General features: G+C 47.3%; 1 protein-coding gene across 13 annotated transcripts in view; it reads right to left on the bottom strand.

The window, feature by feature from the left end:
- Window positions 1–16,059, bottom strand: part of msi2b (musashi RNA-binding protein 2b) — a 431,971-nt gene that overhangs the window by 91,820 nt on the left and 324,092 nt on the right. For all 13 annotated transcript variants that reach the window (XM_055657603.1, XM_055657605.1, XM_055657606.1 and 10 more), the window contains exons 9-10: window positions 12,643–12,757; window positions 2,248–2,322 (exon numbers count right to left, since the gene is read on the bottom strand). In XM_055657603.1, coding sequence (XP_055513578.1) covers window positions 2,248–2,322; window positions 12,643–12,757 — 190 coding nt within the window. The remainder of the gene's footprint in view (window positions 1–2,247; window positions 2,323–12,642; window positions 12,758–16,059) is intronic.

Genomic DNA, 16,059 nt, shown 5'->3' with positions numbered 1-16,059 from the left:
ATAAGTGTAAATTGTCTCTAGTGTGTGTGTGTGTGTGTGTGTTAATGTGCGGGGATCACCGGTCAGCACGGACCCATGGGCCGAACGGCCTGTTCCCGCGCTGTATCTCTAAACTAAACTAAAAACCCTAGTGTTACAGACAAGGCTCAGGTTTCCAAAAAAAAGGGTCTGTAATTGTGATTTTCATTCACGCAAAGTCGCGGCGTCTGCACGGATACAAAACGCGAGTCGAGAAAAATACAGTTAGTATTTAAACTTTATACTGAGCAGATACAGATCCTTCGGCCCACCGAGTCTGCGCTGATCAGCGATCACTCCGTACATTAACACTACCTTAGACACTAGGGACAATTTACAATTTTACTGAAGCTAATTAACCTACAAACCTGTACGTCTTTGGAGTGTGGGAGGAAACCGAAGCACCTGGGGAAACCCACGTGGTCACAGGAAGTTTGTACAAACACTGTACAGACAGCTCCTGTAGTTGGCATCGAACCCGGGTCTCTCACGCTGGAAGGCAGCAAATCTACGGCCCTCATAGCTTATCGGAATATGTGCATATTGTTGATGAACTACTTAAGAAGTTTACTCTGGTTGTGGACTGACTATTTTGATGGTGTATATCAATGGAATAGATATTGGGGAAATATTAGGACGGTCACCATCCAAGTGCACATGGTCCATTTAGAAGGTGACTGTCTGAATTTTCCAGTGGGAGTTAGACACAGCGTTAGTAGATGAGAGACACTTTACTCTGTAGGACTTTCATACAAAGGAGGAGAATGGAGGATGAACTCATCTACTGAGATTCCAAGGGATATGTTTCTCCCGATGACCCTGCCCTAAATCAAGGCAGGATGAGAACTATTCCCAGGATTATGCATCAGGGTTTACATAATGCTCTTCACAGCAGAATTAGGCCATTCAGCCCATCACTTCTACTCTGCCATTCAATCATGGCTGGTCTATCTTTCCCTCTCCCTGACACCTGTACTAATCAAGCACCTATCAATCTTTCACATATCCATTGACTTGGCCTCCACAGCCTTCTGCGGCAATGAATTCCACAAATTCATGTTCTTCTAATATCTCCGCAAAAGGGAATATTGGCATCTTTACCTGGTCCTTGATTTTTGTCCCACCTACAACCCAGCTCTAGATGGTCCATCAGTTCTTGATAATCAGTGATAAGACAATGTGTACCAGCCTTGCCAACTAAACCACACATTGCCTGGCACACAGCAGATGATTGAGTCCATGCTGTGGATGACTGGGGTTGCTATTAGAGTCATACAACACAGCAACAGGCCCCCAACCTGCCCATGCCGACTAAAATGCCCCATTTATGCCAATCCCACCTACCCGCATTTGGCCCATACACCTCTAATATGAATGTACCCGTCTAAATGTTTCTTAAACGTTGCAATAGTACCTGCCTCAACTACCTCCTCCGGCAGCTTGTTCCATACACCCACTACCCTTTGGGCAAAAAAACAAATGTTACCCCTTAGGTTCCTATTAAATCGTTCCCCCCTCACCTTGAACCTAAGTCGTCAGGTTCTCGATTCCCCTACTCCGAGCAAAAGATTGTGCATTTACTTGAACCTTCTGAACCTTCTGAATTTTGTCGTCGGCAGGGCAGTACTTTGCATATCGCCAACTTGGACAATGTTACTTTTTTTTATCAAGCCAATTAACCTACAAACCTGTACATCTTTGGAGTGTGGGAGGAAACCAAAGATCTCGGAGAAAACCCACGCAGATCACGGGGAGAACGTACAAACTCCATACAGACAGCACCCGTAGTCGGGATCGAACCCGGGTCTCTGGCGCTGCATTTTGCTGTAAGATCACCCCTCATCCTCCTGCGCTCCAAGGAATACAGTCCCAGCCTGGTCAACCTCTCCCTGTAACCTCTCCCCACCACTCACTTGCCCCAGAGTGTTGATCGGCATCGGACGATCAAAAAGAGAATATTTAACAGGAGTAAATGTCATGTGAGATACTGGCACAAATGTGACGTATCGAGGCACGTCGACCCTGCTTCTTCCAAAGCGGAGAACCTCACCTGGGAAATGACGGAAGAACTTCCAAGCTTAACAGACCGCGATTTACAAGTGACCAGGATCAGCATGAACGCCCGAGGATCCCGGGGAAATACGCACATTTATATGGGATGGCGGGAGGGAGGAGGAGGAGCAGTCGAAGGGTGGCGAGCGTTTGAGGGAGAATCGAGGATCGACATACCTGGGAACTGGTAGCTGTAGCCCGGTGTGAATCCTGGGTAGCCACGGCCATATGTTGCAACAAAGTTTGGGTAACCTTTAAAAATAGTCATTAAAACAAAAAGAAAAAGGTAGTGTCAGTTGTAGAATTGGACAGGTACATGCAGCTCGCCTTCCCAGGTGCACACTCCCACTTACACCCCCCCATCCCCCGCCACCTCTCCTTGCCCACCTCCCTTTGGCTGGTGGTGCGAGGCTGAGAGACAACTGGATGGGAATGAGCCGAGCTCGTGTCATCCCGTGCTACCTGCTCCATGGTCGGATAGTCGTTGACTAAACCGTCTCAACCACCTGTTGTTTCCAGGTGAGGAGGGGGTTGTGGACCCCCAGCAGGATCAAAAACAAGACCTGTCAAAGGGTGGAGGAGCCTCTAGCGAGCCGACGGCCATCCACACTTCAGTGGAAGTTGCGATCACCGTTGTATGTAGCATTGTAAGGAATGATGATAAAGCACGCACACACCAAAATCCTATACATCCAGCTGCGTATGTCCGCGGGAACTGGAGGGCAGAGATGTGTGGTGCGTCCATCACCGTTCCCATTGGAATCTGCGTCGCTACTGTTTTCAAGGATGATGAATGAATGAGCACTGAGAAGAGCAGGGTGGGAAGAAGGGTGGGAGCAGCGGTACAGTTACAGAGGTCCTTGAAAATGGTGTCACAGATAGGGCGGGGGAGGCTTTTGGCCCACTGCCTTTCATTAGTCAGCGAACTGAATACAAACGTCGGGATGTAATGTTACAGTTGTACAAGACTTGTTGTACACCTGGAGTGTGGTCTTCAGTTTTAATCAACCTGCTATTGGAAGGATGCCATTAAGCTAGAAATAGTGCAGAGGCGATTTACGAGGATGTCTGGGATGGTACAGTGGCTCAGCGATAGAGTTGCTGCCTTACAGCACTAGCGACCTGGGTTCGATCCTTACCACTAGTGCTGTCTCTACGGAGTTTATACATTCTCCCTGTGAGCTCGTAGGTTTTCTCCGGGTGCTCCGGTTTCCTCCCACACTCCAAAGACGTACAGGTTTGTTGGTTAATTGGCTTCGGTAAATCATCCCTCTTGTGTAGCATGGTGCCAGTGTACGGGGTGATCGCGGACGTTGTGGGCCGAAGGGCCTGTTTCCATGCTGTATCTCTAAAGTGACCAAGACTCGAGGGCCTGAGGCTGGGCAGGCTAGGACTAAACTCCTTGCAGCACAAGAGAACGAGGGGTGATCTTATAGAAGTATATAAAACCCTGAGGGAAATTGTCACAGTCTTTTACCCAAGGTGGGGAAATCAACAACCAGACATAGGTTTAAGAGGGGAAAGATTTGATACGAATCCCAGGGAAAACTTTTTGATAGCAGTGGGCAGTGGGTGTATGGAACGAGCTGCCAGACGAGGTAGTTGAGGCAGGTACGAGAACAACATTGCAAAGACCGTTGGACAGGTACATGGATGGGAAGGTGTACGGATGCATGGTGAATGGGACAAGCTTAGATGGGTGGCATGGGTCGGCATGGACCCGTTGGGCCGAAGGGCCTGTTTTCCAGCTGGATGACTCTATCCCTTGCGCCAACCACTGTTCATCATCTGCCGACCCCAATGGGTGTGCTCAGAGCAGGACGGAAACTGCTCTGTCGGATACTTGGTGATTCAGAGCTGGAAAGGTTAAATGTGATTTGATGGAGCAATTCCTAATGGGACTGAAAGAAAAGAAAGGACCCAGATGTTGACAGTGTTGTTTAAGCAGGCGTTTGATAATGTCGATTAATAATTCAACGCTCATTTAATGGGTTATTAATTTTTCATGGCTTCTTTTAAAAAAAGAAGCTTGTTACATTTATCTCAAACCTCTTTTCTCTTTCCACTTTTAATTTCCCTTGATGCTTGATGCCACTCGACAGGCCTGATTGTCATGACACCCGTGGCCTTGCTGGGGCCAGTCCTCACCGTGGCTCCTTCATTTGTGCAAGAGGAAGGTGATGTGTTTTAAACCACAATAACATGCTCCAGTTGTCCATACTAACATCCCACGGAGCACATCTAATAAGGCAGCACAGGCTGGTCAGAGGGTGGTGAATCTGTGGAATTCATTGCCACAGAAGGCTGTGGAGGCCGTCAATTGATATTTTTAAGGGAGAGATAGATAGATTCATGATCAGTACGGGTGTTTGGGTTCATGGGGAGAAGGCAGGAGAATGGGGTTGGGAGGGAGAGATAGATCAGCCATGATTGAATGGCGGAGTAGACTTGATGGGCCGAATGGCCTAATTCTGCTCCTATCACATGAACTTATTATCAATAAGTTATAGAGGCATACAGCACAGAAACAGGCCCTTTGGCCCAACTCGTCTATGCCGCCTAAGATGCCACACCTAAGCTAGTCCCATTTGCTCATGCTTGGTCCATAATCTACTAAACCTTTCCTATCATGTACCTGTCCAAAAGGTTTTTAAATACTGTTATACTACCTACGTCCTCTGGCAGTTCATTCAATATACTCACCACCCTCTGAGTGAAAAAGTTGTCCCTCGGCTCACTATTAAATCTTCCCCACACCTAGGTAAAATGCCCTGTGCATTCATCCTAACTATTCCCTTCATGATTTCATACATCTCTATAAGATCACCCCTCAGCTTTCTGCGCTCCAAGGAATAAAGTTCTAGCCTGCCCAACCTCTCCCTATAGCTCAGGACCTCGAGTCTAAGCAACATCCTCGTAAATCCTAGGCCCATTCCGGACAACTGTCTGTGTTTTCTTGAAGGGGGACAGATTGGGGACTGGCCGATTCGGTAAGTCAGTGACCCAAGTGGAGATAACAATTCTGCTTTGTAAGCATCGAGAAACGTCAAAGAGCTGTACTGGCACATTGTGTAAATGGGCCACAGCGCACTGCGCCCATGAGCTATGGACTCATGCATCTCCACCCATTATCTTCATCAGCAACTTTGTGGGCCACGCACCTGCTCAACAGCTCGCTGACAGTGACTCCCCGGTGGATCACTGGGACACGCTGAACGTTGACTCATCGACATGCTATCTCGTTCAAGCTTAATTCAGCAAATTTTCACAACTAACCGCATTATAGAACAGCGCTTGCAAATTTATTTTTGGGGCAGAACAAACACTGATCACTGTCAGGAAGAATGTATTTCTGGAGATTGAGGGTAGATACTGGGTCAAGACTTTTCAGGAGTGAAGTTGGGAACCGCATCTCCACACAGAAATTGATTGAAATTTGGAACCCTCTTCTTTATAGACTTAGACTTTTGAGAATTACAGTGGAAAAAGGCCCTTTGGCCCACCGAGTCCATACTGACCAATGATCACTCTCGCACACTAAGACCATCCTACACACTAGGGACAAATTTACAACTTACCAAAACCAATTCACCTACAAACCTGTACGTCTTTGGAGTGCCACCTAATAATCACAGGGTTACAAACTGAAGAAGAGCCATCAGGCCAGCTCTAATGCTGAATGTGACCAAGGGTGATCAGTGCTTGGAACGCACTGCTGGGGGTGGTGGTGGAGGCAGATATGATCAAGCATTCAAGAGGCTTTTGGGCGGGCACATGGATATGCAGGGAGCGGAGGCACGTGGACCATGTTCAGGCAGAGAAGAGTTAATTCTTGGCATTATGTTTGGCACAGACGATGTGAGCCGAAGGGCCTGTTCTTGTGTGGTGTTCTATGTACACCACATCCCTCAAGCCAAACCTATAAGACATGTGGTTAACTGAAACACCACCAATCTCTGGTTTAAAACAGTTAGTCTGGCATTGTTTCCAGTTTACAGAAGGGGGTTCCAAATGTCAATGAAAGTCTGTGTGGAGAAGTGTTTCTCAACTTCACTCCTGAAAGATCTTGATCCAGTATCCACCCTCAGTCTCCAGAAATATGCTCTCCCTGACACTTGCTCCTTCCTGTCTTGAAAATCGTTATATCGCCACTAAATTGGACATAATTCAGGGACAACAAGATCTAGTTTCCAGCACCAGAGTGGCACAACAGTAGAGTTGCTGCCTGACAACGACACAGACACGGGTGCAATTATGACCACGGGTGCTGTTTGTACTGAGTTGGTATGTTCCCCCTGTGACCACCTGGGTTTCCCCCCACACTTCAAACACGTACGGGTTTGTAGATACATTGGCTTCTGTAAAATTGTAACACCCCTAGTGTGTGTAGGACAGGGTTATTGTGCAGAGACCCCTGGTCAGCGCAGACTTGGTGTGCTGAAAGGCCTGTTTCTCTGCTGTATCTCTAAAACTAAAAGTGTGAAGGGTGCAATTTAGTTGTACACAACGCTGGTGAGGCTGCATCTGGAGTACTCCAGCTGCTATGCATTTCCTTACTTAGGGATGTTGGACAATCTTGGATTGTTTTCTCTAGACTGCTGGAGGATGATGCGGTACATCAGGGGGACCTGATGGGAGTGTATGAACCACATATAACTATCATTTCCAGTCGACCTTATGCTTAATTATGGGGGCAACCACTGATGGGAGACCTAACTCCTTGGGCCAAATGGCCTCCTTCTACATCGTAAGGGAACGTGGGCAATGGTGGTGAATGGGGTTAAGGATGGTGGGATTTGAGGTTGTCTCCATTAGTTGGTCTTGGAGTACCAGTCTTGTAAAATGGCCACTATGTTGTCACCCACCCACCCAGGGTCAATGTGGCTACATTGATACAAAGTGGTAAACTATTACGCTCTTGTACTGAAGTATGGTTGTACCTAATGTAGAGTAAGATTGTTACTAAAGTCTGCAAATAAAGAATTTCACTATATCTAGGTTCATGTGACAATAGAGTACTAATGAAGCATTAAACAGTACTATAACTGATCAGATTAGCCATATGACGCCTTGAAATGTATCTATTCCTTCAACAGGGAAGAGTGCTTCACAGCTTCAACACATCTCTTGTCCAGAGCCCCTTGCCCAGAGTTGTGGAATCGAGAACCAGAGGACTTAGGCTTAAGGTGAAGGGGGAAAGATTTAATTGGAACCTGAGGAGTAACGTTTTCACGCAAAGGGTGGTGGGTGTATGGAATGAGCTGCTGGAGGAAGCAGTTGAGGCAGGGACTATGGCAACAATTAAGGAACAATTAGACAGGTACATGGATAGGACAGGGTAAGAGGGATATGGGCCAAATGCAGACAGGTGGGACTTGTAGATGGGGCATGTTGGTCAGTGTAGGCAAGCAGTGTGGGCAAGCCGAAGGTTCCGTTTCCACTCTGTATGACTCCATCTCTTCTGTTCCATATTGAGACACAAGACTATAAATATTAAGACTATGGAAATGCTAATCTGTTTGTGCTGACAAAGCAAATAGTTGGCACCATCGACCCAAGACTTGGTAGCCAACAGTCTGGGTTTAATGATCTGCCTCCTAATATCCCTCTGTGCCCTGATAATCACCTCTACATCCAAATCCTTGGCCTTTGTCAAGCTCAATGTCTCCCTGTTGGTTTGACTGAGCCCCCGCACACTCAGAGGGTAAATAAGCGAACAGGTACACATGTTCCCCTACACATTCACGCACCACCCCCTCACACGGAACTATATCATTGTACCTCCTCCTTCAGTGAAATTCCAGAATCATACCCCACTGCGCAATGGGAAGAGCTTCAGCAAAAAGACTGGAGTCATTTAAAGACAAGGCTTGCCACCATTTTCTCATGTTGTGTTTGAGTTGAGTTTAAGTACCTTGCGTTTAAGATGTCACTTGTAGCGAGGTACAGTGAAAAGCTTTTGTTGCGTGCTAACCAGTCAGCGGAAAGACAATACATAATCACAATCGAGCCATTTACAGTGTACAGATACATACAATGGGTCGGGTAATAAATGTTTCCCTTGCCTGTGACACACATAATTAAAAAAAAAAAGCCAAACTCCCATTCTGGATTGGAATTACAGTAAATTGCACCATTTCTGAACAATATTTGTGTGCGTGTGCATGAGTGGGTGTGCATGTGTGTGTGTGTGTGAAAGTTTGTGTCCGTGTGTCAGGTGTTTGTGTGTGCGCGTGTGTGTGTATGTGTGCATGAGTGGATGTGAGTGCGTGTGTGTGAATGAGTGTTTGTGTATGTGTGTCAGGTGTGTGTGTGTGTGAGGGTGTTTTTCTGTGTGCGTGTGTGATGTGTGTGTGTGACGTGTGACGTGTTTGTGTGTGTGTGCGTGAGGGTGTCTGTGTGTGCAGGTGTGAGGTGTTGTGTGTGAGGAGTGTGTGAGGTGTTTGTGCGCACATGTGTGCGGTGTGTGTATGATGTGTTTGTGTGCGTGCGTCTGCAAGGTGCTCGTGTGCAGGTGTGAGGTGTTGTATGTGTGCAGGCGTGAGGTGTGAGGGTGTTGTGTGTGTGTGTGGGTAAACCGTTTAGTATGTGTGTGAGTGAGCAGGCCAGAGACTGATTGTTAACCAAAAAGAATGATCCAAGTCATTATTTCGACAATTCAGTTTTACTCGGCTTTATATTTCATTGCCCAAATCCCTTTGCCAAGGTCTTGTTTTCTGTGATTTAACAAGTCATTTAGACAACTTGGGTCAATAAAAGAAATTGGTTACCAGCCTGATGTAGTCAGGCTGATGCTGTGTTTGAAAAATGATTTTAGTGCTCTGAGGTAAAGCTGTTTGAGTTTTCAAAGGGGGGCCACTTCACAACTAAAGCCATTAACAGCGTAGCAGATATTTCTACTGGGAGACTTATTACGCTTTTGTTTTAACAGGCTTATATCAAACCTCATTTCACCACTACTTTGATGGAGATTTATTTTAACCCCACTAAAACAGCAGGAGAGGTATTTGACGCGTTCCAAACGCACGAGTGCAAGAAATCCAGTTAGTCACGTCTACATGGTTATTTTTCTTTCATTAAAAATTAAAATTTAAAATTGTTTTCAGATCTACCTCCTGCAGTGAAGGACAGTGAAAGAGCAACAGAATAAAACAGAAGAGATAAATAAAGAGGGAAAACAGGGGATGGGAAAAGAAAGAGACAGAGAGGAAGAGTGAGGGATGGCCATAACAATACAGAGGGGGGGGGGGAAGAAGGATTGAAGATTATTTTTAGCACGGCATTAGTGCACTTCCATCAAAGTCTGAAGATTAAAAGCGATATCTGAGTGACATTAAGATAGCGAAGCAAGGTGGGATTAGGCTGGTCTGGTCTGGAAATAGTGCAGAGAATGATTAAATGCACAAGAGAGGTGGAGTGAAAGGGAGAGCGAGAGAAATCGCAGGGAAGGGAGCAAACGGAAAAGGGGGGGGTAAACAGAAGGGGGAGCGAGAGAGAGAGAGAGAGAGAGAGAGAGAGAGAGATAGAGAGAGAGAGAGGGAGAGAGAAAGAGGGAGGGAGAGAGAAAGAGAGAGAGAGAGAGAGAGAGAGAGAGAGAGAGAGAGAGAGAGAGAGGGAGGGAGAGAGAAAGAGAGAGAGGAGAGAGAGAGAGAGAGAGAGAGGGAGGGAGAGAGAGAGAGAGGGAGGGAGAACAGACTTGGTACTGCAGTTGGGCGTTTCAATGCCAGCATGTGGAGATGGGGACTCCGCCAGAGCCCAGCCTGTGAATGCCAAGCAGAACAACAGACAACCAACCATGTCATCTCTGGGTGCCCGCTCTACCACCCACCAAATGGGGCTCAGGGCCTGGCAGACATTGACGCAGAGACCACAACCTGGCTGCTCAACACCCGGCTTGAGATCTAACTATTCCTTTAGTTTATGTTTCATTCCCAAGAAGAAGAAGAAGAACGTGTGCGAAGGCCGACAGGTGTACCACCAGTCAGAGTGGCAATACAATGCGTGGCACAATGGCGAGGCAGACTGCACCACTCACTGCACTTCAATCCAAATCCACCCTTTCATTATTTCCCATCCCTCTTCCTGCTAGTGAATGGCATTAATCTCAGTTCTAGAGACACTGCAGGGAAACAGGCCCTTCGTCCCACTGAGTCCATGCAAACCATTCATCACCCGTTCACATTAGTTCAACGTTATCCCATTTTCACATCCACTCCCTGCACATTCGGGGCAATTTTACAGAGGGCCAATTAATCAACAAACCCACACGACTACCACAAACCACAAGCAGAGAGCAGTGCTGAACTACAATCTACCTCATTGGTGACACTTGCCGGACTATCTTTGATCAGACTTTGCTGGCTTTACCTTGCACTAAACGGTATTCCCTTATCATGTATCTATACACTGTAAATGTCTCGATTGTAATCATGTATGATCTTTCTGCTGACTGGATAGCACGCAACAAAAGCTTTTCGCTGTACCTCGGTACACGTGACAATAAACTAAAACAAACTGACCGCCTCTGGGATGTGAGAGGAAACCCACGCGGTCACGTCGGGTTGGGGAGGTTGGGGGATGTGCAAACTCCACGCAGACAGCACCCGAGGTGAGAATCGATCCCGGGCCTCTGACTCTGTGAGGCAGCAGCTCTACCTGCTGCGCCACTGTGCTGCACCCCAAAAAAGATGAGGTTCGACATCCTGGAATCATATCAGATGGGTTTATTTTCCTATTTTCCCCCGATGCAATTCCAAGTTATTTCAGAATCCCACAGCTACTAGGTTCAGGAGCTGGGAGCTTGTAGCTGGAATCCCTCACCACTCCATGCCAGCTCTCAGACCAGAGACATTTGCAAATGTGATCACTGAGTCCTTGCAAATTGTACCTCAGGTAAATTGCTTTCTCACTGCATCCAGCCAAACCTGACGGAACTAATGTGAAGCTAATGATGTGAACCTGTAGACCTCTCCCTGTGGGGCCTCAGCAATAAATTGAGCATTTCAGGTGAGGACAGTGAAACCATTCCCCCCATCCAATCTGTTCTAGCCTCCAGCTGGGTCGGAACTGTCTACCATTGACTATCGACAGGTACAAAGTGCTGGAGTAACTCAGCGGGTCAGGCAGCAACTGTGCAGAAAAAAGGATTGGTGATGTTTCGGGTCGGGACCCTTCAAGTTAAGTTTAGAGATACAGTGTGGAAACAGGCCCTTCGGCCCAACGGGTCTGCACCAACGAGCGATCACTCCACATACTAAACACTCTCCTACATTCTAGGGACAATTTACAATTATACCAAGCCAATTAACCTACAAACCCGTACGTCTGGAGTGTGGGAGTAAACCAGGGAAAACCCACGCAGGTCACGGAGAGAACATACAAACTCCGTACAGACAGCGCCCCTGGTCAGGATCGAACCCGGGTCTCTGGCGCTGTAAGGCAGCAACTCGACCGCTGCGCTACTGGGCCGTCCTTCTTCAGACTCTGATGCCTCCAGTACTTTGTGTCTATCCTTGGTATAAAACAGCATCTGCAGTTCTGTTTCTACCATTCACTATAATTCCCTAACCCCTCATCTCTCGGATTATTGACAATAAATCTATCTCAATTTGGAATCTTACAAGCAATTGGGAGGGGGGGAAATGGTGCAGCAAGTAGTGCTGCTGCCTCACATTTCCAGGGTCCTGAGTTTAATCCTGACCTCTGGCGATGGTGGCTCTGGTCTCCTCCCACATCCCAAAGACGTGCGGGCTTGTAGATTAATTGGCCTCTGTGAATTCCCCCGTGTGTGTAGGAAAAGTGGGATGAGGTAGAATTGTTGTGAATGGGTGATCGCTGGCCGGCATGGGCCTGGTGGGCTGAAGGGCCTGTTTTCATGCTGTGAGATCTCTCTAAACTGTACGCACTAATTTAATTTTGAAATGCTCCTTGGATTGATCGGTAGAGTTTGCACTGACTGAAATAATCCTGCTATTAAAGCCCTATGTCGGGTCATTTGACCATTTAAAACCTCTCCCTTCAGAAACCTGTAGGAGTCAACAACCCAATCCCTTGGCCATGGATGTAAAGGGAGCAGAGAAGATTTACAAGGATGTTACCAGGACTCGAGAGCCTGAGCGACAGGGAGAGGTTGAGCAGTCCAGGACATTATTTATTGGATGACAGGAGGTTGAGGGGTGATCTTATAGAGGCGTACAAAACCATGAGAGGAATAGATCGGGTAGACACAGAGTCTCTTGGCCAGAGTAGGAGAATCGTGAACCAGAAGATCATAGGTTTACGGTGAGGGGAGAAAGGTTTAACAGGAACCTGAGGGGTAACTATTTCACACAAAGGGTGGTGGGTGTAAGGCACTAGCTGCCAGAGGAGGTAGTTGAGGCAGGTGCTATTGCAATGTTTAAGAAACATTTAGACAGGTACATGGATAGGACAGGTTTAGAGGGATATGGGCTAAATGCAGGCAGGTGGGACTAGTGTAGATGGGACATGTTGGCCAGTGTGGGCAAGTTGGGGGGGAAGGGCCTGTTTCCACACTGTATCACTCTATGTAACGGAGTGTAGCTGTGATCTTACCCAGCATTCCCATGCCCAGCATGAATGCATCCATGGTGTACGGCAAACCCCGGGCCCGGCCTCTTGTTCCTGGCGGGAACATTACTTCCTTCGGCTGCGCCTTCTTACATTCTACCTGTTGGGGGGAGGAAGGAGGGGGGTGAGGGGGGGGGGGGGGGGGGGAGGAGGGAGGGAGGGGGGGGAAAGGGGGAAGAAACAAAAGACATAGTCAGACAAATGTTAGAGCAAACAGCCAAGCCAGGTGATGGGCTGAATGGCCTGAATGGGCTTGCCACAGCAATTCAATGGAGTATAGGGCTCTTCCCTTTTGATATAAAAGGACATAAAGTGCTGGAATAACGGTGGTTTAGTTTAGAGCAGGCAGAGCTGGTCCAGGCAGCATCTCTGGAGCGCATGGATAAGTCAGGATGCTTCTACCACGTTCTCCCGAGATGCTGTTTGTCCCGCTGAGTTACTCCAGCACTTTGTGTCTTTTTGTGTAAGCCAGCATCTGCAGTTCCTTGTATCGACCTTTCCCCTTCTGATACAGGGCTCAACACTCCACTGCCCTCCCATGTCTCCTGATTGAGAGTCTCCAGTTGCTTGGTCGATCTTCATGTAAAGTGTTTAGTTTGGAGATACACTATGGAAACGGGCTCTTCAGCCCACAGAATCTACGCTAGATCTATGTTTTCCCACATTCCCATTCATTCCCTACACACTAGGGGCAATTTACAGAGGTCAATTAACCTACAAACCCACACGTCTATGGGATATGGGAGGAAACCAGAGCACCCGGAGGAGGAAACCCATGTGATTACAGGGAGGACGTGCAAACCCAACACAGACAGCACCCGGGTCTCTGGCGGTGACTGGCAGCAACTAAAAAGTTGCTTAAGAAGGAACTGCAGATGCTGGAAAATCGAAGGTAGACAAAATGTCTACTGAAGGGTTTCAACCCGAAACGTTGCCTATTTCCTTCGCTCCACAGATGCTGCCTCACCAGCAGTGTTTCTCCAGCATTTTTGTCTAACTAAAAAGTTCTTATTAAATCTTTCCCCTCTCACCTTAAACCTGTGCCCTCTAATTCTTAATTCCGGGAAGAATGGCTTAGACTTGAAACGTCACCTGTCCATGTTCTCCACAGATGCTGCTCGACCCAGAGTTACTCCAGCACTTTTTGTAAACCAGCATCTTCAGTTCCTTTCTTCTACCCTCTAATTCCTGATTCCCTTACTCTGGGGGGAAAAATGCTCTTCCTCCGATAAAGCCAATTTTATATCCATTCAGCTATCTCTCCTTGGATTTCGTGCAAGGGGGAAAGATTGTGTAAATGCACAGTATCTTTTGCCCAGAGTAGGGGAATCGAGAACCAGAGGGACATAGCTTTATGAAAAAGTACATTCATCCTATCTATCCCCCTTGTGATTTTCCACCGGCACGGCACACCTAATCTGACGGCTGAGATTGGCAGCAGTCTATGGTCTATGAGATGGAATCGCAGTTTCCCAGGGACCACAGCCCAGGAGATAACGAGGAAAAGTATTCCATCAAACAAATTTAAATTGGGTTTGTTTTTTGACAAACAGCTCAGGTAATGGGAGCTTGTGAGTCAACTCGCTTTATGCTTTGAGTTAGAATCTGACAAGTTTATTGCAACAAGCTTTATTTATAGACCTCTAAATCCAAGCCAGCACACAGGCGACATCTGTTCAGAATGTGCACTGATCCTATTCATAATGCCGCAACATCTTAACAAAGCAGGGATTTAACAGGAGTTAGTTTCTGACAGAAAATACTTGTCGGAGACCAGTCAGCGAGTGTCAATCTTCTGTTGCTACAGTGACAATGTCACAGTGAACAATATTACTTTGCAGATGTACTGAGACAAATTTTTCATATCACTCTGCCTCGATAATTACAGAGAAAGTGCGGCACAGTAGCTCCGAGCCAGTCTCTTTCCACCGATCTCCATCTGACCCCCTTCAGCGTCAGCCTAATCCCGTCCATCCCCAAGCATTCCTGCCAACAAGTTCATGGAAAGTGTTCAATAACAATCACAAAGGCTTTTCTGTTGCAGAGTGAAAGGGAACGGTGGCTTTTTTCCAACTGCACCTAATTAGACAAAGCAAAAGTATGGACTTTGCGTTATAGTTAGCCGCATTTGGAGTGGGATGTGGTCTCGAGTGTGATTAGTATTTGTTAATTAACGGAGGACAAGTAAGTGTTTGATTTAAGGGCAATTCTTATCCACGTAGAAACGAGGAACTGCAGTTGCTGGTTTAAGCACGGTCCTGACTCTGAACAAGATGGTGATTGACTTCAGGAACGGAAGTGGTACACATACCCTGGTATACATCGAAGGGGCCGAAGTAGAGATGGATGAAAGCTTCAAGGTCCTAGGGGTAAGTATAACCAACAGCTTGTTCTAGACTAGTTAAGCCAATAGCCAAGAAAGCCTCTACTTCCTTAGAAGGCTTAGGAAGTTTAGCATGCCCCCCAACACTCACCAACTTCTACAGATGCGCCGCAGGAAGCATTTTATTGGCTTGCATCACAGCTTGGTTTGGGAGCAGCACCATCCAACACTGCAAGAAATTGCAGCGAATTGTGGACGCAGCTCAAACCATCGCACAAACCAAACCCTTCCATTGACCCCTTTTACACTCCCGCTGCCTGGGCAACGCCAACAGCATAATCAAGGACGAGTCGCACCCCGGTCACTCCCTCGTCTCCCCTCTCCCATCGGGCAAAAGGTACAGAAGTGTGAAAACACATGCCTGAAGATTCAGGGACAGTTTCTAACCAGCTGTCAGCAGGCAACTGAACCATCCAGCCAACAACGAGAGCCACCTTCAACCTCATTGGAGACCCTCAGGCTATCTTTAACCGGACTTTGCTGCACTTTATCTTGTTCTGATCGTTACACACTTAATCCTGTGTCTGTACACTGTGGACAGCTCGAGTGTAACCTTGTATAGTTGATCCGCTGGCCGAATAGCACGTAACAAAAGCTCAGTACACACGACGATAAACTAAAACTGCACCTCGCTGAGTTACACCAGGACTTTGCGTTCTTTAATTCTCATCCGTGTTCTTTTTTAAAGCGATGGTAAAATATACCACCAGGGGGCGCCGCACAATTGGCAGCCCCGCCAACAGTCTGTCTGTTTTTTCGTCTTTTTAAATTATTTTTAGTGTGTTTAAAAAGTTTGTGTAAATGTTCTCCGGTTTGTTTTATGTGGGGGGGGGGGGGAGGGGGGGGGGGGGGGGGAAACTTTTTTTTTCAGTCTCTTACTTTGCCGGAGATGCAAATATTTTCCGGATCGTATCTCCGGTCGCTCTGCGGCCTAACATCGTGGAGCTGGAGGCCTTCTCGGTTTGAGCCCCACCGCGGGGCGTGGACTTAACATTGGAGCCGATCCCTTGCCTGGGTTC

The sequence above is a fragment of the Leucoraja erinacea genome, chromosome 28, assembly GCF_028641065.1.
Source record: "Leucoraja erinacea ecotype New England chromosome 28, Leri_hhj_1, whole genome shotgun sequence".
Lineage (NCBI taxonomy): Eukaryota > Metazoa > Chordata > Chondrichthyes > Rajiformes > Rajidae > Leucoraja > Leucoraja erinaceus.
The sequence above is the reverse complement of the archived record's forward strand: the minus strand, read 5'-3'. Positions and strand labels throughout refer to the sequence as shown.